The sequence below is a fragment of the Staurois parvus genome, unplaced genomic scaffold, assembly GCF_062004578.1.
Source record: "Staurois parvus isolate SC_StPar_1 unplaced genomic scaffold, SC_StPar_1.0 ptg000744l, whole genome shotgun sequence".
Taxonomy (NCBI): Eukaryota; Metazoa; Chordata; class Amphibia; order Anura; family Ranidae; genus Staurois; species Staurois parvus.
This window is the reverse complement of record NW_028318540.1, coordinates 547070-572968: the sequence shown is the minus strand read 5'-3', so window position 1 is coordinate 572968 and position 25899 is coordinate 547070. Positions and strand designations below refer to the sequence as shown.

The 25899-nt window shown below is 40.1% G+C and overlaps 1 protein-coding gene across 2 annotated transcripts in view; it reads right to left on the bottom strand.

Annotated features, from left to right (window-relative positions):
* CSRP1 (cysteine and glycine rich protein 1) overlaps positions 1-25688 on the bottom strand; it is a 61168-nt gene extending 35480 nt beyond the window's left edge. Inside the window, exons 1-3 of one of the 2 annotated variants that reach the window (XM_089654096.1) lie at positions 25530-25685; positions 17419-17557; positions 15656-15771 (exon numbers count right to left, since the gene is read on the bottom strand). In XM_089654096.1, coding sequence (XP_089510222.1) covers positions 15656-15771; positions 17419-17432 — 130 coding nt within the window. In that variant the 5' untranslated portion in view covers positions 17433-17557; positions 25530-25685. Of the gene's footprint in view, positions 1-15655; positions 15772-17418; positions 17558-25529 lie in introns of both variants that reach the window. The other variant, XM_089654097.1, reaches the window with a different exon arrangement.
* Between the last annotated feature and the right edge of the window lie 211 nt (positions 25689-25899).

The following is a 25899-nucleotide window of genomic DNA, read 5'->3' as shown; positions in this document are numbered from 1 at the left end:
CTAATTTATCTTCCTCAACCATTAACCCATCTGCAATGGGTAAATCCCATCTCAATTTCCTAGGTATTAATTTTTCCTTGATGTATTTTTCCATGGTTATAATGTCCCACCATGTGTTAATCTTTTTCTCCATCATATGTCCTGCTCGTCTAAATACATTATGAATATTTACATCATTTTTATCATCAGCCTGAAAAATGGCTTCAATATCTATATTTCTATCTTCCAAATAAGTAAATACTTCCATATTGTCTCCAGCAAGTTTGGTATGTATTAAAGAGTCTTAATTATTTGAAAAAACCTTGCGAGCCAAGTAATAAATTCCTATTGTTTGGTAGTTATGTGTTAAAAAGTTTGCGATCCAACAATAGGAATTTATTACTTGGCTCGCAAGGTTTTTTCAAATAATTAAGACTCTTTAATACATACCAAACTTGCTGGAGACAATATGGAAGTATTTACTTATTTGGAAGATAGAAATATAGATATTGAAGCCATTTTTCAGGCTGATGATAAAAATGATGTAAATATTCATAATGTATTTAGACGAGCAGGACATATGATGGAGAAAAAGATTAACACATGGTGGGACATTATAACCATGGAAAAATACATCAAGGAAAAATTAATACCTAGGAAATTGAGATGGGATTTACCCATTGCAGATGGGTTAATGGATGAGGAAGATAAATTAGAGTGGTACAACTTTTTCAGTGAGAAAAGTTTGGAGCTATTGGTGTTCCTTAAAAAAAGAAAACAGAGGAAAATGAGGAAAATAGAAACTAATATGAAAGAATTGGTAACCAAGATAGACACCTTTAAAGATCACTCTAATTTTGGGAAATATATGAGTGATCTCAATAGGAATGTTAAAAATAAAGATCAAGAAAATAAAGGTAAAAAGAAAAGGAAATATCAAAGAGTGGTACAAGATTATAACTCAAAACAAGTGTTTAAATGGCAGAGTAAAGATAATACAGGTACATCATCAGTAGAAAGCACACCCACCAAAATTATGGCAGGAACAGGATCACCAGCCAAAAAAACCATAGGTTTTGTCACCCCTAAAAATAATGCCCCCATTCATAATCACAATAAAACCCCTACATCAAGGAAAGAGATGGGACCATCTCAATATGCCGACAATTGGAGGCAATATGATCAATATCCACCTCAGATGAGGGAACCCCAGAGATTCCCCCATCCGGGTTATAGACCTTATTACAACCCTGGCTACAGGGGAGGTGGATATAGGAGACCATATGGACACCCACCCAGATATACTCAAGGTTACAGACCCAACTATCATAAATCCCCCAATCACAAACCACAGGGATATCCCCCACCGTATAATCAAATGTATAATGTTCCAGTCCACAACAGTTATTCACCATTAGAACATCAACAACAGGATAATTCAACCCCTAATCCTTTTTTAGGATGGGACTACAATCCCACACAAAATATAGAAAGATCAGAAAGAGGGGAAAAAGAGGAGGAAGAAAAAGGAAACAAGAAAAGGAGAAGAGATCCTTAGGGGAAGGTATATACAATTTAAGTGGTATCCCATTAAATAGTGAAGAGATTAAAACATTGGATAGAGGCCTTAAGTTCGCGCCTACCAACAAATTGAATAAATTTGAAACGTATATTAGTGTACAAAAATTTATAAGAAAATTAAATTTAAAAAAATATTTTTTACAGAATCCTATTGATACTAATCATCAGGACATAGGGAACATACAACATAGTACTTTGAAAAATAAATCAGTATTCAACCCTAAAAATCAAGATAATTTACACATAAATAATTTTAAGAAAATGGTGATGGGAGATATAGAGGAACTTAAAATAAAAACGTTCAAAGGTGAAGCCGATATAAAGAAAGGAATTAAATCTTTGCAAGATAAAAACAATATAGTAGTGCGTCCAGCGGACAAAGGGGGGGGAATAGTGTTACTATCGAAAGATTCTTATGAGAAATCCATGAGCAATATGTTGGGAGATACTGATACATATTGCAAATTGATTAACAATCCCACTAAATTTTATAAAACAGAATTAAGTAAATTAATATTGTATGGTAAACAAAGAAAGATTTTGGATGACAAGGAAGCAAATTATTTAGTACCCTCAGTTAGCAAGATACCAGTTTTGTATTCTATACCAAAAATACATAAAAGTTTAGAAGATCCTCCCATGAGACCTATAATTAATGGTATAGATGGGTTATTATCTAGAATTGGACAGTATATTGATCAATTTCTTCAACCCCTGGTAGAGAAAACAAGGGCGTATATAAAAGATACCACACATGTGATTAATATTTTGCAGACAGTGGAAAAGAACAATAACTTTATTTTAAGCACAGCAGACGTCTCTTCACTTTATACTATAATTGACCATGCAGGAGCAATGGAGGCAGCAACATGGGCCCTGAATAAATATTCTACTCTTTCTAAGAAACAAATTAAATTTTTGGTCAAATGTATCAGATTTTGCCTCAGTCATAACTTCTTTTGGTACAAGGGCGAATACTACTTGCAGATAAGGGGAGTTGCCATGGGCGCCCGTTTTGCACCCAGTATTGCCAATCTGTATATGGCTAAGTGGGAGGAAGAAGCAGTCTTTTCTAATGTTGATAGCAATATAGTACTATATGGCAGATTTATCGATGACATCCTATTATTGTGGAAAGGTGATATATTATCACTGACCAATTATTATCAGAATCTTAACACGAATGTTAAAAATATAGTATTGAGTTGGAACATCAATAAAGAAATAATACATTACTTAGATCTTACTCTAATGAATACAGATAAGGGTATTATAACAAAAAACTATTTCAAAAAAACTGATCGCAATTCATATATCCCAGTTAATAGCTGCCATTACAGACCATGGATCAAAAATGTACCAAGGGGCCAAGAGAAAAGGTTTGCTTATTTTGTTTTTGGGTGACAGGGAGAAGCCCTTCACCTGTGAGAGAGGGAAAATCCTATGTTTAGTTAGTGCCTGGATGGCGAGGGTTTATTTTGCTGTTCTTTGTTTTGATATTTTGCAAACCTTTTTAAATAAAACTGACAACCAGTCAGATTTTGAAGAAAAACTTGCTGTGCGGCCTACCTTTTTTCCCAGGGAAGGTGATCCCCATCTGAACTACCCCCACAAAATTATATATATATATATATATATATATATATAAAAAACACACAGGCAATCAAATACCACCGAAAGAAAGCTCAATTTGTGGGGGGGACGTAAATTTCATGTGGGTGCAGCGTTGCATGACAGCGTAATTGTCAGCTAAAGTAACGCAAAAAAATGGCCTGGTCAGGAAGGGGGGGGGGGTAAATCCTCTGGAAGGCAAATGGATAAACACAAATGCAATACGTTGCTACACCTGCTATAAACACACAACTGTTATTGCATTGCCGCTATTGGAGTGACTATGTGTGTGAACATATAAACATGGGAGGAGATTAAAAATACAATGTGGTTGGCATGTAAAACAAGTGATGATTGTATTTCAGGTGTGCATTTGCCTGGCGTTCAGCTTTGGAAACCACCTCAAGACAAGTTGTCTAGATCTGTCCTGGATGACGGGAATTAGAATCAACTCTTTGTCTATATCAGAAAAGAAGAGAAGCTCTTGCTTGAAGCCAGCCTGAAAGTATGCCATGCCTCTGTGATGGCTAGACTTTATAACTTTGCAAGGGCCACCATGACGTTTTCTAGGTCCGAGATGGGAAATGCATTTTTTTTTTCTTTTGCTGGGAGTAGGTTCAAATATTTTAAGAATTGATGTAATCTGCATACTTTGGGATAAATAGATATAGTTCTATAAAAATAAAAATCTGTTCTCTACAATCACAGAAATAATATTGATAGTGGAGAATGATTGGCTGCAATTTGTGATAGTTTTCTGTCTAGGTACTGAAGGAGGAAGGGCAGGAATACAAGTATGTTGTTCCATTACACTACAGCAAAACATTGCTTCTGAAATCAGTTCCTTTCTATATCTCTAAAGACCAGACCTGCTCTGTTTCACTTCCTGTACATAACAGAAGCCAGATTACTCAGTTCTATTACTTGCAAGCTTCTTCCTGCTTAGCATCCTGCACTACAATATATGGTGTTAAAAAAAAAAAAAAAGCAAGCCTATGTGACCTAAGCTTTTGCGTAAACTGTAAATTGTAAGATATTAGCACAATGGTTAGTGGCAGATTTAAAGAAGAGTTCCACCCAAAAGTGAAAGCTCTACTTTTCTGCCCCCCCCGCCACATTTGACACCTTGTGGGGTGGGAAGCAGGTACCTGGATTTGACAGGTACCCGCTCCCACTTTCAGCTCAGTTTGCTGCGGTGAACTGGACTGGATGTTCGGCACCCCTTGCAGCCTCTGGGACACTTCCAAGGTCCCAGAGGACTGCAGCCCATTCACAAAGAGCAGCACACTTTGCACATGCACAGTAGGAAACCAGCAGTGAAGCCATGCAGAGCCGCGCGATCTGTCACCGGCTGTGTACCTCGGACACGGCCAATGACAGATCTGAGTACCGGCCCCGTTGCCAGTACCATATGACCAATCACAGCAGGTCACATGACAGTTGTATACAATGGATGGCTTCATTCATGCCAGCCATTGTATACTAGTGTCTAGCTGTGAATGGTCAAAGCGATCACATGCACATGCTGGGCCAAATCACAAATCAAAAAAAATATATATATATATTTACTATAATTGTGTATAAAAAAAAAAAAAAAAAAAAAACTGATCACTTCCCCAAAGTAGTACAAGGTTACTATGGTAACCTTGTACTACTTTGGTCATAGTGAAATGAAAAAAAATTCTTTAAAAAATTATTTTTTTCCCATACTGTCACCAGTCAGTGTCCCTGATCACTGCAATGCCAGTTATGATGATGCTGTACTGCACTGGTGACAGTATGTAAAAAAAAAAAAAAAAAAAAAAAAAAGTGAAAATTTCAATTTTCTCATTTTCCGAAAAATGACAAAAAAAAAAAAAAAAAAAAAAACACACAACTAAAAAAAAAAAAAAAAAAAAAAAAAAAAAACTCGTCATGCCTCTTATGATATAGGTCGGACTGTCTACTTTGCAAAAAGGAATTATTTGGGGGATATCTTTACTGTTCTGACATTCTTGGACCTCAAGAAATTAGATTGGCTGTCAATACTTCAGGATTGATCAATATTCAGATATATATCATAGTTTGTGAACTCTATAAACTTTCCTACAAACTAAAAAATACATCCTAATTTGGGTTATTTTCACCAAAGACATGTAGTAGAATTCATTTTAACCTAAATTTATGAAGAACAATTATTTGCAAACTTTTATAACAGAAACAAAGAAAAACGTGTTTTTCAAAATTTTTGATCTTTTTTTTGTTAATTTAGCAAAAAATAAAAACCCCGGCGGTGATTAAATACCACCAAAAGAAAGCTCTAGTTGTGTGAAGAAAATAAAATTTTAGTTTGGGTACAATGTTGTATGACTGCACAATTGTCATTCCAAAGTGTGAACGCTGAAACCTGAAAAATGGCCTGGGCAGGAAGGGGGTAAAAGTGCCCAGTATTGAAATGGTTAAAAGTCAGAAGCCACAGTATTTGTAGCTGCTGACTTAAATTTTTTTGGGGGGGAGGTGCCAGACAGGTTTTAAAGTAGATGTTTGAGTAACTTTACATGTCTACATAAATTCCTGATAAGTCACAATATACAGTATAGCTACAATATCATTTTTCAATAAAGCTGTACCGTTTATTAATAAAGAGCCATCCTTAAAGTGGTATTAACCACTATAGGAATAGGTTTTACCCCCTTCATGACCATGGCATTTTTTGCTATTCAGCACTGCTCTGCTATAAGGCCCCATACACACGATGAGAATATCGGACACATTATCATCTTTTTTGGCATGCTAGTCTCATATCGAAAGTGTAACTAAAGTTATGAAAAGTCAAAAGTGGTGTAAAGAATTGTATTTGTATTTTTGGGCAAAAACTGTGCTAATTAAAACAAAAATTGTACGATCTGGTATCATAGCAGAAAAATTTTCTTGCTTGTCCCTTTGAATAATTACAGACAAAAGCTGTGTACTACCAATAAGATCATTGTACGATCACTTTGAAAGTTTTTCCGTACAATTTTCTCATCCTGTGTACTAGGCTTAACTGACAATTGCTCAGTCATGCCACACTCTACCCAAATGAAATATTTAAAAAAAATTTCCACAAAAATAGAGTTTTCTTTTGATGGTATTTGATCACCACTGGGTTTTTTTTATAAAAGAAAAAATTATATTTATTTTTTTAAGACGATATGATATTCTTTACGGTTCTAAAACATCCAATAAAAAGATTTTTTAAATATGGATTTCTTCATAAATTTAGGCCAAAATGTATTCTGCTACATCTGGTAAAAAAAAAACAAAAAAACAATAAGTGTATATTAATTGGTTAGGGCGAAAGTTATAGCGTCTACAAACTATTGTATATATACACTGGACTTTATGCAGCTATGATGCTATACTTGTAATGGCAGTGATCAGCGATGACTTATAGTGGGACTGGGACAGTATGGCAGGCAATCTGGTGCTGGCTGACAGGTACCTAGACATTAATAGTGACACTAATACAGTGATCAGTGCCAACAATGTACTAATGACCCAAGATGGGAAGGGGTTAACATTAATGGGCAATCAAAGTTAATTGCATGCCTAAGAAGTGTAATGAGAGTGTGATATATGCGGCTTTACTAAGAAATGTTGCTGGTTTTTTTCTCCGTGCTTGCAAATAAATAATTGTCCAGGACCTGCTGACAAAATCCCACTGTGCCCAACCACAGTGCAGGTCAACAACGGACACACACGACCCAGAAGTAGGCTTGCAATGTTTATTTGCATTGCTACACCTGCAGCTGTCACCCAGTCATAGTAAATCTACTGTGACGGGGTGGCAAGCTGTTAAGCCCAAAATCAGAATGTGAAATATGTTGCATTTTGCCAATTCTTAGATGTGGTGTCTGCATTAGTTTTCTTTTCTAGGCTTTTTTCCTTTATTTTCACCTGGTGATCCAGCCAACCTTTAACAGACCAAGCTGTCCAGGTAAAATAACAGGTAGGAGGATTGAGACAAACTATTAAATACTCATTGGGAAGTTTACAATTATCAGCTTTTATTCCTTTAAATAAAACATTTATCCCAAAAGAAAAATCTGTTTGCTGTAACTTCTTATAAAGGGTTAGTTGGAGTTCAGCTTTAAATTTATTAGAGAAATCTGCTAGTCTACCACTACCTTCTCCCAAACTGACAATGCTGCTTTACTACTTCGTCTAGAATGCAGGCACCCCAAGACAGGAAGCGTGTTACTGGCTGGATCACCAGGTGAAATACAGGCAGGCAATCTCCTAGTTACAAACATCCCACTCCTACTTAACTACTTCAAGTCTGGACACTTACCTTCTTTCTGTCCAGGCCAATTTTCAGCTTTCAGCACGGTCACACTTTGAATGACAATTGCGAGGTCATGCAACATTGTACCAATATGAATTATTTAGCATTTTTTTTTGAGACAGATAAAAAAACTTTATTTTGGTGGCATTTATTCACTACTGGAATTTTTATTTTGCTATATAAAATGCAAAAGTCCAAACATTCTTAAAAAAAAAAAAAAAAAAGTGTTTTTCTTATAAAATGTTGCAAATAAATAATCTCCATAAATCTTGGCCAAAATTTATTCAGTCATCTTTTTAGTAAAATAAAATAACCCAAAATTAGTTTATAACCAAAAATTATAATTTTTCAACATTTTATATTATTTAGGTTTTGTTTAACATACTGTCACCCTAGCAGTACAGTGTCACCATAGTGACACTGTACTACTTGTGGGGGGGGGTCATTCCCCCCCCACACACACATTGCTTTTACACCCATATAGGATGTAAAAGCAATAATTTCTCCTTCTTTCTGTCTGCATTCTTGCAGCCATTGAGAAATACTGTGTGAGTGGTGATTGGTCACAGCTTGTCACATGGTACAATGCTGTTGTGAATAGCCTTGCACCATGCAACCTCTGTGATCATTCACAGATTTCACACGTAGTAAGCAATGATGTCAGAAGTGACATCTTGCTTACTACTATTCATGTGATCACTGATTGTCCATTCAGTGATAACATGATCGGGACCTCACACAGAAGGTCCTGTACAGCGATGGGTGTTCCACTGTGTCCTCCGGACACAACGGGCACCGGATTGCGGTGCTGCACGCTCCCAGGGAGCGCGCAGTTCAAAATAGCAGGCACCGTTTATGAACGGCAACCCGTTCCTGCACTGCTCCCGTCCGCTCGTTTATATACATGGGCTAGACGGGAAGTGGTTAAGAATGGAGGCAGCGTGATGTTGCCGGGTGGCCATCTTGCTGCTCACCGCATGCTGCCACCTACTGTCTGGTGGACCTATAGTCAATCTCACATCACTGCATGGCCAGTTAACCATTCCCTATGCTATCCACAACGAAAACATTTTTTACTGGTCTTGGCACATTCCTTCTGTAGTTCTTTCTCCAGGAAACAGTGATGTAATTCAGCTCTACCTGCTGTGGTGGGTGGACTGGGACTCTCAGACACATTCAACATATACAGGCCTAGTGCACCCACCCACATTCACTACAACTTCCTTTGGTTGATGATAACTGTAGTTTCCTTTTAAAGGAGAGGATATGACATAATCCCTGCTGTTACACCTCCTCCTTGGCAGAGCAGATGCTGTTATCTTTTGAATTACAGATATGAGGCCATGAAAATTCAATACATTTCTCCTCAGTGGTAAGGATTTTCAAAATTACATTAACGGTTTTGTGTAGGGTGGTGTACTAATGGGTGATTTTTTCTTCTTTTGCCTATCCTGAAGTTCTCCTTTAAGTTGAAATGTACATAAGTTGGAACCTCCAGCCAAAAAATGTTTACGTTTTGGATAGCATAGGGAATGGTTAACTGGCCATGCAGTGATGTGAGATTGCCTATTAGGTCCACCAGGCAGTAGGTGGCAGCAAGATGGCCACCAGGCAACATCACGATCGTTGTACGGGACCTCTGTGTGAGGTCCCAATCATGTGATCACTGATTGGCCAATCAGTGATCACATGAATAGTAGTAAGTAAGATGTCATTTCTGACATCATTGTTCACTACTAGGGAAATCTGTGAATGATCACAGAGTTCGCATGGTACAAGGCTATTCACAACAGCATTGTACCATGTGACAAGCTGTGACCAATCACAGCTCTCACAGTATTTCTCAATGGCTGCAAGAATGCAGCCAGAGAGAAGGAGAAATGATTGCTTTTACAGCCTTTATGGGTGTAAAAGCAATCAGTGGAAAAAAAAAAAAAAAAAAAAATCTTCATCGCCCCCCACAAGTATTTCACTATGGTGACACTGTACTGCTAGGGTGACAGTATGTTAAATAAAAAAATTTTGGAAAAAATAATAATTTTTGGTTATAAACCAATTAGGGTTATTTTTTTTTACTGAAAAGGATAGCTGAATAAATTTTGGCCAAGATTTATGAAGAAAGATTATTTGCTAAATTTTAAAAGAAATAACACTTTTCAAAATGTTTGAACTTTTTCATTTATATAGCAAAAAAATTTAAATCCCAGTGATGAATAAATACCACCAAAGTAAAGTTTTATCTGTCTCAAAAAATGCTAAAATAAATTCAGATGGGTACAGTGTTGCACAACCGCACAATTGTCATTCAAAGTGTGATAGCACTGAAAGCTGAAAATTGGCCTTGACAGGAAGGAGGTGAATGTGTCCAGACTTGAAGTGGTTAAAAAGGAACTAAACTCTGGAAGCTGTGCCCAATAGAAGGCGGCCTTGTTGCCTGTGGTATTTTCCCATTAGTGACTTTCAATGCCTTGCTCTACACCAGTGGTTCTCAACCTTTCTAACGCCGCGACCCCTTAATACAGTTCCTCATGTTGTGGTGACCCCCAACCATAAAATTATTTTCGTTGCTACTTCAGAACTGTAATTTTGCAGTGGGAGGAATAGCGCCCCATCGTTGGTGTCAGTGGGGGGAGCAATAGCGCCCCATCGTTGGTGTCAGTGGGGGGAGCAATAGCGCCCCATCGTTGGTGTCAGTGGGGGGAGCAATAGCGCCCCATCGTTGGTGTCAGTGGGGGGAGCAATAGCGCCCCATCGTTGGTGTCAGTGGGGGGAGCAATAGCGCCCCATCGTTGGTGTCAGTGGGGGGAGCAATAGCGCCCCATCGTTGGTGTCAGTGGGGGGAGCAATAGCGCCCCATCGTTGGTGTCAGTGGGGGGAGCAATAGCGCCCCATCGTTGGTGTCAGTGGGGGGAGCAATAGCGCCCCATCGTTGGTGTCAGTGGGGGGAGCAATAGCGCCCCATCGTTGGTGTCAGTGGGGGGAGCAATAGCGCCCCATCGTTGGTGTCAGTGGGGGGAGCAATAGCGCCCCATCGTTGGTGTCAGTGGGGGGAGCAATAGCGCCCCATCGTTGGTGTCAGTGGGGGGAGCAATAGCGCCCCATCGTTGGTATTAGTGACACAAATGATGGGGCACTATTCCTCCCACTGACACCAATGATACTTACCTTGCTGACCCCTGCTCCAGCCTGGGCTCGCTCTCTCCCTCTCCCATCTACAGCCTGCAGAAGCAAAATTTGCACTTACCTGTCAGCTGTCTTCCTTCTCTGGCCTCTCCCCTCTTCACTCGGTCCTGCAGCTCCCTCGATCTTCTTCGATCTGCGCGCTCTGCCGCTCGGCTCCTCCTCTCCAAGCTCCACCTCCTCGCCGGTGATTGGCCGCCTGTGTGCCTCTCCTGAGCTACAGTTCCGGTGGCCAATCAGCGGCGAGGAGGCGGAGCTGTTGAGTGATCCTGGAGGTGTGGCCAGGTTACAGGGGCAGCATATCATCCCGCCCACAGATCGCGAGACAGAGCAGCGGTGTCTCGGTTCCTAAGACCATCGGAAATATGTGTTTTCCGATGGTCTTAGGCGACCCCTGGGAAATGGTCGTTCGACCCCCAAAGGGGTCGCGACCCCCAGGTTGAGAACCGCTGCTCTACACTGTGTTCCTGTGAGGAGCTGGTTATCTTGGTAGAGGTAGGCTCTTCATGTCTGTCTCTTGCAAAAATGACAGTGAACACCAACAGGGAGAGGTGGTAGTGCCTTAGATCTCACTCTGTAAATATACAACTATAATAATATAGTCACAGCGTATGGCTTAGGCACATTAATATTTTTGGACTAGTAGTGAATAGATAGGCGCTGTACTTAAATGAGATAAAGTATATAAATTCACCCTATAAACCCAATAGGATGACTAAATAGTGATACATTGTGAATGAATACCAATAAAATAGATATCAAACAATTCATAAACCAAATAATGCACAAAACAATAAGAGCATAGCTGAATAATCCTATTTGTATAAACGTCCTTATGCTTCCACCATGTGCTGAGTAAATGCAAAGTGTGACAGTCCTTCTTGAACCTCAACATTAGTGACATAGAAAATCATGTGTCCACACCTCGGTGCAAAGGCAAACGAATGGCTTATTCACCAGACCTATAAGACCCCATTACAGTGGTCATATATCACATTGTGTTTTATAAACTAGGATTTCCTCTAGAGATTCCTCCACATAAGGCCACCATCATCTACACTTCATAGTTGGATAGCCAAGAGGACTTATATAAAATTGCCAAGAAATTGCCCAAACGATATTGGAGGGATTGGGATAAGTAATCCTTGCTGTTTATGCCATACCGTTCGAAGGAATCACAACAATGAAAAGCCGTTCTAAGTGTATTATTTAATAAGGCAACAGTAGGAATTAAAACAAACTAAATACACTCACATAATCAAGTGCCTGAGAAGCCGGCACCGGCATGTATTGCCTGTGTATTCAATTAAGATGGCCGATGTGCATTCCAAGCCTCTGTCCTGGCCGGACGTGATGTCACCTGAGTCCGGATATGACGGAATCATGTTTTTCTTCAACGTACATTTCGCCTGGCGGCATCTTCTGGAAGTGATGCCCGCCATGTCCAGGCTAAATATATATAGGGAGATCCCCTTTGTGTTTGGGCAAAGACCATTAGTTAATCTTATCTTGATTTGGTGGCTCCAGAATCATGGCCACCAGGGCTGAACAGTATCAGGCTCAACATGCTGCTGCAGTGGATGAAAACCTCGGCTTCGTAATACAGAGAGCTTACAAAATTAACAATACAGGTTAAACTCATTAATGCATTACTACATAAGTTAATTGGTATTAACCAATTAACCTCATACCCATGCCGTTCCTTCAGAGCTCTGTGTCGTGGTCATGACTCCCACACGCATGCGCAGGTGTGTCATCATCATGGCTTGGCCATTCATATGGCCTAAGCCCACGAACCTGGAAGGAAGGCCAAGTGAAGATGGAAGCACGGTGACCTGTGTCAGTGCACTACTGGAGGGCTTTGTTTTCAGGTGAGTGTGTCATAGTGTGCTAATATGTGGTGCAAACCGCCATTTTCTTTTCTTTTTTGGTGTGGTTTACTAACACTTTAAGTTAAAGACTGTTGCATCAATAACATAAATTAGAGTTCTTTTGTGCCATGTCTAGTAACAACTGTATAGGAAAAGTGTGTACTGTATATAAAGCATTCCAGAAAGAGAAAGGAATCAGTAGGTTAACAGCCACAAATGTTTATTTTTTGGTTAAAGTGATAGCGAAGGCTAATTTAATAAAATTATACAATGCACAGAGCGGTCTTTATCTCCTGTTTGACAGCCCCTGCCCCTTATTTTAAGGGCCCCCTTAGCAAGCCATGAGCTAAAAGGGCCACCCATGCTGTTTGCATCAGAAAACACAGCACCGGCAAACCACAACCCCACTCCATATTCACAGGAGTTTGACAGCAGCAGGAGCCATAGGCTGTGTCTGTGATATCAGGAAGAGAGAGAAGCCCTACTGCAGCCGGGACAGAGGAGTCAGGCATGTGTTTAGGGATGGGAAGAGGGGGGCAGGTAGTGAGGAGTTTTTTTTATATCAATGCAGGAAAAACACTAAAGGTAAAAAATGGTTGGAGTTTAGAACCAGTATAAATTTTTGCTAAAGTGAGGAAGGGTTAGAAACTGTTATGTATTGATCTCTATTTTGAGACACAATGATATAGAAATATCCCATCAGCCATGGATAAACACCTTAAGTGCTGGTTCACACTGATGTGGTGCGAGATTTACAGCAATTCCTGTACATTTCCCACACCTGCATCACAATCGCACTCCGTTCATGGGAAATGCTGCGGGAGTCTGTTAAGTTAACAACACCCAAAATAGGTCATAAAACGCTGGGCAATTGGCTGAATCATGTCACATGGGTGTGTGTATATCAATTCCAGTGCAGTGCAATATACCATACAAAATGAATGGACTCAAATTGCACTGCAAAGAATCAAACGCAATTTGAACAGGAATGTGGTGCGATTCCTATCCCAATCACATGCGGTTTCCAGAACCGCATCAGTGTGAAACAGCACTAAAGCTGAACTCTAGGCAGAAATGTGTTATTGTAACTCTGTGTACACACATCCTTGAAGTGTTACTAAACCCAAGACCCTGCATTCACTATATCTGGTCTCCCACAGTACACAGAACATGGAAATGCAATTATTTTAGTAAATATAAACTGCTAAATATCTTTTCTCATCAGCAGTTAGAGCAGTCTTGGGTCTGTCCAGCAGAGCACTGGTTAAAGCTTATAGAAGGAGTTTTCATTCTCCCCTGATTGTCCTATGAGGCTGCATAAACCCTCTGTTTGGACAGTGCTGATTGGCCCTTTGCTGATCACATGCACTTTCCCAAGAAAAAAAAAATTCTCTAGCAATACACACCAAACTGAGATAGGACAGACCCTTGGGGGCAAGCTGCACAATCAGCAGATGGATTGGGGACAATAGAAGGGGAGGATCAGAGAACACAGGATCAATCCTCCTTTTTACATTATGTGGAGGAATAACCCCTTAGGTTCCACAGTGAGTATAACAAGCACGCTTTACTGCATATACAGACCTATTTTACGGTTGTGGGTTTAGTAACACTTTAAGGGCCAGTGCACGCAAGCAATCATACAGGAACTGGCTGTATGTTCTTGTGCGATTCACATGCAGTTCTGTGCGGTGATATTTCAGCCCATTTATTTTGAATAGGCTGAAATCACAGCACACCAAAAAGTAGTACATGCATGGAAGCGCACTGCAACCGGATTGCATGGCTATTCTGTACCATGCAATCCAGTGCTGACATACGTACTTCATTTGCATCCTGCATTTGGGGTGTCATTAACTTAATAATAATACCCACTGAAGATCACAACTGCACAGAATTTTGAACAGGGGAAACATGCATGGAACACAGGTTTCCTGCACCACATTCTGGTGTGAACTGGCCCTAAGTGTTCCATTCGCATTTAAATATTGATGCTACCCCACATGTGCAGTAGTGACAGAATGTTATCGCCTTCCTGATGCTATTCAAATTCTGCAGGTTTTGGAATTATTATGGCTTATTCCAAAGACTCCCCAAGAACGGACCAGACATTTGATGAAGGTGTTGCTAATCTCCTGTAATCTGTAGTGATCTTTTCAGATACTGGCAATCAAGTCCCAGCACAGGAAGTCTCCTGCCACTATTAACCCTTTTTATGGCTTCAACATGTCCCAAAATCTACTGAAGAGAACAAATCAGTTATTAGCAATGAGAGGTTTTCTGTGCAGGGAGTTCATTGTTGGTATGTATGATGATCACATGCAGAGACATGAAGAAAGGAGCAGAGGCCGGAGTCTGGAGTTTCTGCGCTGAGAGGATGAGGGATCAGCGCCCACCACCTCCATTACCATGGAACCCTTCCAATGCAGCGACCATTTTCTAAAGGCCACCATTCACATTTATTCTTTACTTTCAAGGAAGGCCTTTTATATGAAATATTTTACTTTTTTTTTTTTTAATCACTCCACCCTCCTAAACATTCTATAATACAATCTCTATGAAGCAGAAACTAAAGCTGGCCATACATGGCTCAGTTTTTTTTTTTTATTCACCCAATGAAAAAAGAAAAAAAAAAAAAAAAAACACTGAACCGATTTTGTCATCCACACTTCAAGGTGGACGGGGATGTCTTCCCCTGTGTCATCGTATTCCAACAGTGTGACACCCCTGCGGCTTTAATTTGTCCAGATTAAATGCTAGCATAATTTTAGACATGGTACTAATCTATTATTATATGGCTTGTTTCCATGAACCAGGTTACTCTTGTTGTTACACAATTCACCTGTATTGATCCTCACCTGGTAAGATGTAATGTGTCTTTTGTATTAAACCAGGTTATGCTCTTGGACTGTATACGTGTTGAAAATAAAAGTAAATGCTGGCATATGTTCCCTTTAATCTGTGCTAATTATATACACTTTGTTTATTCCCTGCCACATTTAGAGTATGCAGTTGTTGAAGTTCCTTGCTTCCATATGTAAATCTCTTAACAAGAATTATAATTAAACACAAGCCCCACATCTGGATCAAAGAAAAGTATGTTTATAATAGAAGTGGACTGACTCACTGCACAAGAAGCAGGATTTGTGAAAACTTCCACCCTCACACTGGACTTCCTCTGCAAAGTAGACAGCCTTCTGGCAAACTGCACAGATCTTTCCACCGCCCCAATTTGGCATTGTCCTGTAATAATAAAATAAGTAGAGAAGATTGTCAAATGACATACATTGTGCTTTTTCTATGAATGTGTCAGATCCAACATTTGTTTTCTGTTGCATTATAAAAACAGATTTTTATTTGTGAGAAACAGGAGTTTCTCACAAATGTTTACATATTCAGCACATTGGTCATATATTTGAATATATCTTTCTAGAAAAAGGGAACAAGACCTTTATCAGTGTATGACCAGCCTTCATTTATATCCATGTATGTACACAGAAAGGCATAAATCCATTGGAAAACAGGGAAGCTGAACGTAACCGTGAAGGCTACATTCTAAATAATGAGCCAATCAACTATGGCAAAGTGGCACTTGGTGTTTGTAAATATTCTAGAATACCACAGTAAAAAGTTAACCACTTGCTCTCCAGAGGATTTACCCCTCTTCCTGACCATGGCTTTTTTTGTGATGCGGCGTTGTGTTACTTTAGCTGACAATTGCGCGGTCATGCAACGCTGCACCCAAATTAAATAAATGTCCTTTCCCCCCCCGCACAAATGGAGCTTTCTTTCGGTGGTATTTGATCACCTCTGCGGTTTTGTTTTTTTTTCCGCTATAAACAAAACAAAAAAAAAAAAGGACTGAGTTTTGGAAAATAATCACACACACACACACACACACACACACACACACACACAGAGAAAAAAAACAAAAAACACACAATTTAGTCATACATTTAGGTCAAAATGTATTACGTCACGTCTTTTCTAAAAAAATCCCAATACATGTTAATTGGTTTAATGTGAAAGTTAGCATCTACAAATGGCGGTATATGTGCTGGAAAATATTTTTGTTATATACTAGTAATGGTGGTGATCAGCGACTTATAGCGGGACTGCGGTGGGCATTCTGACACTGGGGGGGAATTGACACTGACACTAATACAGTGATCAGTGCTAATAAAAAGCACTGACACTGTACGGGAAGGGGTTAACATCTGTGTGCGTTCTACTAGGAGGCATGCTGTTTTGTATTGCTATGCTATGCAGAGCAATACAAAGCAGCAAGCTGGAGCTGACAGGGAAGAGATCTGTATGGTTTACATACAGATTTATCTCCTATCAGTGATACTCGGCGATCACTGGGTGCTGGCGGGGAATCTCCAGCCGAGACCTGTTGATTGACAGCTGTAGGCGCCAATTGCGAAGCGGGGTAGGGCGAGCGTGCGGATTGGATGGACCAATCATATCCCCTTGATAAAGTCACGTGACTAGTGATGAAACGCATCGGGGAGGAGTGTGCGGATAACATCACGACGTTGCCATTCATCGGGATAGCAGCTTGCAGTACTCTACAAACGGCTCTTGAAACGACATTACTGCAGGCAATAGCATTCATTAAGTGGGCCTGTGCTTTGCCTTGCATTATATTATGGATGGTGTCTGTTTTGAGCTTGTACAGGACTCTGCTGCTGAGATGATACTGCCATCTTGTGATCAGTACATCACTGGATCTTCATCATACCTGGTGCAAAATACACCTCCGGAACGTGAGTGTATTTCATATGTTTTAATTGATGAATAAAAGTTTAAAAGGATAAAGCACTATGTTGAATTCTTTTTAATTAGGAATACGGCTGATACAAATACGCTTATCAGGAAGGAGCTTACTTTGGAGTCTTCATTTAGCAAGCTGATCTTCTGAGTCCATATGGGAGCAAAAGTGCAGTTACACCGTAACATTGTATAATATATGGTGGAGGATGTCTTTGCACGGGAATTGATGACAGATGCACATATTTTTCGTTATCTAAAAAAGGAGGGTTTACTGAATGAACACTTTGATTGCACATGATTTTTTTCATGACTTTTGTTTAATTCATACTTAAATATATTTTTTTTTGTTTTTTGGTTATATAATGGATTGTGCCATTGTTTCATGTAGCGCAGCATTTATTCACTTCACGTTATTATTGGGAACAGACCACCAATGTAAGGGGGCACCAAGAACTGACTACCAATGTAAAAAGACATTACACACTAACCACCAATGTAAGGGGGAACAAAGTACTGACCACCAATGTAGAGGCACTGAGAACAGACCCCCAATGTAAAGGAGTGCTGAGAATTGACTACCAATGTAAAGGGGCACTAAGCACTGACCACCAATGTACAGACCACTGAAAACTCCCCCCCCCCCCAATATGAGTGAGCACTGAACTGTCAAACAATGTAAGTGGGCACCAAGCACTGACCCCCAATGTAAGGAGGGCCCTAACCATTCACCACCAATGTAAGGTGGTCACTGAAAACTAAGCACCAATTATAGGAGTGAACTTACTACAAAAAAAAAGGTAATGTTAAGGGGCAGTGAATACCAAGCACTGAGAAAAATGTATGGGGGCACCAAGTACTGACCACCAATGTAAAGAAGTACTAACCACTTACCAACAAGGTAAAGTAGGCACTGAAAATTGACCACCAATGTACGAAGGCAACTGAGAACTGACCACAAATGTAAGGGGGCACCAAGCACTGACCAGCAATAAAAAGGGAACATGCTGACCACCAATGTATCAGGGCATGCTAACCATCAGTATAGGGGGGCATAGTTAGCAGTAGTGTAATGGGGCACCCTGACCACCAGTGTAATGCTTACCATCAACATAAGGTGACACAAGACCACTGCACTCCGACTTCTGTACTGCCATGTTAAATGATACATCGTTATGACTGCAGCACTGTATACTCTTCATAATCCTGACCAGTGCATGCGATACACTATAGGAATATTCTATGTTACATAGTCCTGATTTCTATAGTCTTCAATACACAGCTGTAACTCCCATATTCTTTACACTATGCTGTATAGTCTTGACCCCTGCATTCTATACATTACATAGTCCTCACCTCTGCAGTCTACACAGTATATGATATGTTGTACAATGAAGGGGGCATACTGACCACACAGTCCTGACTGCTACACTCTTTTTTTGCATTTTGTGATTTGTTATGTAGACTTGACAGCTGTACCCCATATGATATTTTGTATGTTACACAGACCTGACCAGTGCACTATATTGTATTGTACATTACATAGTCCTGATCAATCACTCAATATGCAATGCTGTCACATACAGTGCTCAGCATAAAATGAGTACACCCCAACAGATCTGTCAGAAAATCTTTACTTTCAGAATCAACGTTTTCTATGGGAAACTATACTACAAAATACTCCCACAAATGCGGGCCATTGATTGCAAACATGATTTGTTAATTTGCACACAAAAAAGTATTTTTCCTAACAAATTAATTTAAGACCATGTTGCAAAAATAAATACACTCCAATGAAAGCCTTAGGAGAAAAGCTAACATTTTAGACATCAAAATCCTAATTAATGAATAATTAGACTCACCTGTAGTTGAATTATTGTTAAATAGATGTCCAGCAGACAGCCGATTATAAAAGGCTGTTACTTAACAAAGAAAACCCCTTCCCATTTCATGCTGTCAGCAATGGCACCACATGGAAGAGAAATGTCACAAGGCCTGAGAAAGAAATTTCTTTACACAAGAAAGGTGAAGGCTACAAGAAGATCAGCAAAGCTTTACTCATCAGTCAGAATACTATAACAAAAGCGATAGAAAAAATGTAACAAAGATGGAACTGCAACCGTCTCATAGAGATGTCCAGGCAGTCCATGGAAGTTAACATCTCGACAAAAGCGTCTTCTGATGAGAAGGATTGAAGAAAAGTTGCCATGCAAGTTCACTGCAGTTAGCTAAAGAAGTAGAAAGCTAAACTGGGGTGATTGTTTCCCGTGACACAAGCAAGCATGGGTGTGGTCCACCAAGTAAGCCTCTCCTAAAGCCCATGCACAAAAAAAGCCTGCCTAAAACTTGCCATGGTCCATGCTGAGAAGAAAGACGACTACTGGGACTCTGCACTCTGTAGTGATGAGACCAAGATAAATGTTTTTGGAACGGATGGCTTCAAAACTGTATGGTGTCACAAAGGTGAGGACTACAAAGAAAAATACATGGTGCCTATAGTGAAACATGGTGGTGGCAGTGTCCTTCTATGGGGCTGCATGAGTGTTGCTGGTGTCAGGGAGCTGCATTTCATTGATGGTATCAAATTCACAGATGTACTGCTCTATATTGAAAGAGAAGATGCTACCATCACTCTGTGCCCTTGGTCGTCATGCCCTTTTCCAACATGACAATGATCCAAAACTCACATCTAAGGCCACTAATGCATTTCTGAAGAACATGGTGAAAGTGATTCAGTGGCTAAGTATGTCACCTGATCTGAACCCAAACACCTATGGGGAATTCTGAAGAGACAAAAGCATCACTCTCCAGCCAGTACCCAGGCTCTAAGTGGTCATTGTTGAAGAATGGAACAAGACATATGTTGCAATATCATTATTATTATTATTATACAGGATTTATATAGTGCCAACAGTTTGCTCAGGGCTTTACAATATAAAAGGGAGACAATACAGTTCAATACAAAAGGGATAGGAGGGCCCTGCTCTTTGGAGCCTACAATCTAGGAAGGAGGGGGTAGTGGTACAAAAGGTAATAACTGTGGGGGATGGACTGGTAGGAAGAGTAGAAGATTCCATTATTAGCTGAGGGTAGGATAGGCTTCCCTGAAGAGATAGGTTTTCAGAGATCGTCTAAAAGTGAGCAGAGTAGGCGATAGTCTGATAAATTGGGGTAGAGGGTTCCAGAGGATGGGGGGAGCTCTGGAGACGAGCATGGGAGGAGGAGACAAGGGAAATTAAATACATAAAAAATAATTAAAATGTTAAATATTTTTTCCATGGGAAGCGTAAATAGTATTTGTGTGCATACAGTATACTGAATCTAAAGAATGATTTAGCGCAGCCAAAACAGATTGCACTTTTTAGTACATTTTTGTTCATATAACCAAGCGCTGAGTTACAATATGTCGCCAACTTGTTCATTTCATGCCTAGAAGACTTGATGCTGTCCTTAAAAATCATGGAGATCATACAAAATACTAGATGTAGTTTTTGTTGTGGGGTGTATTCATTTTTGCATCAACTAATTTGAGTAAAGCTGAATATTTTTTAAGCGAAGATATATTAACCTTACTTTCATGTAATCAGCTAAACAAATGTTCTATAAAACTCAGTTTTATCAATTTGGAAAATTGTTCTTCTGTTCATTGAGATATTGATTAAAAATCTTACTTTTCAAATGGAGTTTACTCATTTAGTCTGTGCACTGTTGTTCTGACTGCTATACTCGATTCCCTATATATTCCTGACCACTGCACTCTGTACACTGATCTGGAGCCTGGCTTCATTTTGTATATAAATCTTCTAGTACATCTAACGCTTAGCTGCCCCGAGACGGACAATACTGCTATCTAAAGTGCAGGCACTCTGATGCAGATGTGTTACTGGCCAGATCACCAAGTGAAAACAGAAAAAAAAAAAAGCCTAAAAAGGAAACTAATGCAGCCACCACATCTAATGATTGGTAAGCTGCAACAACCTCCCTTTTGGGTTTAATAAGGCTGGTTTCTGTCTTGGGGACTTTGAAAAGCACTTTTATTTCCGTGTTCTGCCTTGCTGCTAGAGTGGTCCCTGCTGCATCTTCTCCCCTGCACTCCAGTCAGCCCTCTGGTTCTCTGAAGTCATAAAGACAGATGCAGAGCCCATAGCCCTGCATTGGACGTGAAGAAGCGGAGGAACAGTCTACTGGGGGAATGCTGTCTGGTGGAGGAGCAGAGGATTGGGCAAGTAAATCTGCTTTTCCATCCCCTAAACAGAAACAAGCAATTAACACTTGCACGGTGAGCCCACCAGCTTCACTGAAAAGGAATACTTTTATATTTCTCAGAGTTGGGTTTTGAAAATTTCACTGCCTGGCATTTTTTTCCTCTGAGTTCGAGACAAGATATTTACGAGTTGACATGAGCAAAAATGGCATTACACCTTGTGGCATCATAATAAGCTCAACTAGGATTTTAAGGTCTTCATGCTCAGCATCTTGTTCTTTTAGCATGCAAAACACACCTTGAGGCTAGGTTCACACCCATGCAGGTTGTAGTGGATGCATTTGTCCAGTGCGGTTTGCATTTTTTGAACGTGTTTTTGGGATGTGTTAATTTTGTTATGGGGAGGGGTCTGTTGTCATGTAGGAAATGCACCAAAAATGCATGTACATGCAGCGTTTTTAAGCACTTCCATTGAAGTCTATGGAACCAAAAGTGCAATCTGTTGCAGGTAAAAAAATAGTCCCTGACCCTTTTCAAAAAAGTGCTTAGCTCGAAAACGCACAGATGTGAACGTGACCCGTAGAAAATCATGATAAATGAACTGTAGAGTTTTTCTGCAATATGAAAATGCACTGCAAAACACATAGGTGTGAACTTAGCCTAACAGGAGAGGCTTATGGCAAAAACATGAAGTCATAACTTTGTACAAACACTCCTGTATACATGGGCTTAATAAATCTAGTAAAATAGAGGTAATGGGGGATGGGAAATGCAGGATGCAATTTACTGATCATGGCTGCATTGCCTCAAAATTAGAATGAGTTAGGATTAGGAGTTCCCATTGGTTGCTGTCAAAAGCCATGTGAAATACACCTGAAAGCCTCTGTAAATTAATTTTTTTTTGCATACATAGTATCACCCTATGACGTATTCACATGGAAAAGTTTGTATTAATTTACCATTTGTAAGCCTTCATCTCAGCCAAGTGGTTCCTTTCCATCCAAAAGTGGTGCTATGATCTGGGTTCTCAGGTAACGCATTCCCCTATTCCATATGAAATTTACTTAACTTGTGCAATAAATATTTTGTTGAATGCTATTGTATGTCACATGTATTTTTTAGATTTCTAAACATTTGAATTTTCTGTTTATATTACAACAAAAAAAAAAAACACAGCACAGTGTTCAGCCCCATCCAGCCAGACATTGACAAGGCTGCCTGCAGTGGGGCTGCATGCCACACCTGTTGTTACCGAGTGTGCTGACATGCTGGGAGGGATGCACTATAGCTGAACAGTCCCATGTGCAAAGGGCGTACAGCAAAGCAGGGATGAATTGGGGACACAAAGCATTGATTGCATGATGCACATTGCATTGTGGATAATGTGATGTTCAAGCACTTTTCAAAGTGCACCAACAAATGGTAACCAAGCAAGTTTCAAGCTGGCCATACACAATGCAAATTGAAACATTTATTCTGTGGGTGACCCTGTTGGCACCCTCCCGCCTGAAATCCTTTTATTAAAAATTTGAAGGAGCCAGATGGAAAATTATCAGCTGAATGGCTGCATTCAATCCGATGCAGTAGCTGCTCAGTTATTCTAACAGCTGCTGATGCTGGATGACAGAATGCAATAGCGTTAGTGGGAGATCCATCCATCCACACTGTGTGGATTGAGGTATCTGTTCATTTTGGTTCAGCTTTCAGCCTGAATGGAAAAAAAATAAAAAAATCTGTGCAGGACCAGCTTTATGCTAGCCATACACTTGTCAAAAAATCGTTTGAACGGTTTTGTGAAAAACGAACATATGGCCGTGAGAACAAATTATATTGCCATCATGTAATGAATCGTTCAATGGACATAAATCAGTTTTTCATCTGTTTATTGCTTCTCGGTCACATTTGCGCAGTACCAACAGTTCGATTTTTAAGGGGTGAAAAACACATTAACCTTTCAATTTATCGTCTGTTCGGCTGAAAAAAAGGAAGGAGGAAGAAATGACACTATCAATTTTCTATTTGTGCCCATTGACTGGACGAAAAACAAACAAGCTGTACAAATGAGAGATTTTCAAATTATTTTTCATCTAGGTGTATAGGCACCATTAATTACATTGAGCAAGAGTCATTGATCATTAAATTGCTATGTTCCACTTTGAGAGTATTAGCAGTTTGATCTGTGTTAACACCAAAAAAAAAGCTTGAAAGAGTTTATACATGTTTTGTTCAGGGAGTGGTACCGTCGCTCCTGTCTAATGTGATTTATTAGAGTTATAGTCAGATTAATCCACAGGAAGCAGGTTGCGACTCTCAGTGGAGGTAAAACACATAACGATATAAAGAGGCTGCAGCGCTTGTTTTACAGCTACTGCCACAGTGTGCTGTACATTAATTCTATTATTGTATTTCTTGTCTTTTTTTCTTATAGTGTGGTCTTTAAGTCCAGCCATTTATATCTGCAAGCACACAACACGGCACCCTTTTAAGAGCAATTCTTTTAGGCTTACTTCAGTCTAGGGAGGTAGGATGAAGTACAGACAGTAGCAGACGTACACACCACACCCCTTCTGTCTGCGGGCAGCAGAACTTGTAAAAATTTCCATAAAAGGTAGATTGTACTGAATAGCATTCCTGCAGCTTACTGTAATAGGGCCGGACAGAGGCTGACACAATTAAAGCAGACCTTCATCCTCTTAACACTTTCCAGATTATTACTCATATATATATATATATATATATATATATATATATATATATATATATATATATATATATATATATATATATATCTCTCTCTATCTCCATCCATTTGGATTGTAAGCTCCAAGCAGCAGGGCCCTCCTAACCCTCTTGTATTGAACTGTATTGTCTCCTGTTATATTGTAAAGCGCTGAGCCAACTGTTGGCACTGTATAAATCCTGCATTATAATAATAATGTGGATCCACACGTCTGTATTGATATACCCCGGCTGCTGGCAAGCTCTTGGTATACTCATGTCATGCATTCCAGGAGGCTTTAGGGCAATTCAAAAGAACATGCACATATGCTTTTAGATAATAAGCTCTAAGGACAAGGCCCTCCAATTCCTCCTGTATTGAAACTGTACTGTCTGCCCTCATGTTGTAAAGTGCTGCGCAAACTGTTGGCGGTATATAAATCCTGTAGAATATTAATAATGTGCCACACCATCAGGGGGCTGGCTGTGTCTTCTTGGTTTTTGCAACCAGCCACCTGATGACAAGTTGTGACGCATACGCATCACCAGGAAACCATGTGCATCATCAGAGGACTCCCAATGATGTAGGAGTACAAGATGGCATTGCAGGACTAGATGTGCAGTAGTGGATTAGAACAAAACACTGGATTTGCTTAGGTACTGTAGGTTTATTAAAGCAGAACTGCTTTTCTGCCCCCCCCCCCCCCTTTCAACATTTAGGTGCTTTTTTGGGGGGAGGGCAGTTACCTGGTTTTGACAGATACCCACTCCCACCTAGGTGATTAGAGTAGAAGTTTGCCCCACTTCCTTTGCCTGCAACCTCTTGGGACATATCAGGGGTCCCGGGAGGCTGCAAGAACAGCTTTACATGCACAGTGGGGAGCCGGCTATGAAGCCACAAGGGGTCACAGCTGGCTCCCCACTGTTAGCATAGCAGCACAGAGGATCTGAAGACCTGCAAAGAATCCCTGGACAGGTAAGTCCTTTTATTAAAAAAAGTCAGCAGCTATAGTATTTGTACTTTTTTTTTTTTGGGGGGGGGGGGGGGGGAGTGAAGTAAAAAAGTAAGCTGGGATTAAAACAGACAAGAAGGGGGTGAAGTTCCTCTTTAAGGAGTAGAATGGCTGCATTATTACACCCCATACTAAGAGACAGTCATAGAAAGCTTTGTCTGGCAGTATATCATGTTAATAGCACAGCTGCTTTCCTGTAATGAGTAATGTAACATACCATCCCTAAGCTGATCTGATCTCAGAGCTATAGAACAGTGCTGCATCCCCTTGTCCAGGAAATACAAAGGACATACCTGGTCCCAGCTGTTCTTGGTAAGCCCACAAGTCTTCTCTTCTTAAGTGGCTGCCTGTCTGACGTGAGCCTGCTCTTTCCCCCTTTAAAAGAGACGCACAGGATACTGGGTGTGACCTTACAGGGGAAGAGGAGAAGAACTCAGGCAGCACAGAGAATGTGTAAACATCCAGGAGGGAGGGTTAGATACCAAAGAACAGAGAGAGGGAGGGAAATGGCAGGCGGAAGGCGCAGCCTAGGTGCATTAAAGGAAATGTATGATCCTACATATGCAGCTGGTTGTCTGTTATCTTTTTAATGTTTCAAAAATCCAGTTTATATTAAAGTGGCATCCACTTTGCTCATTGCATACATAAGGCTCCGTTCACACC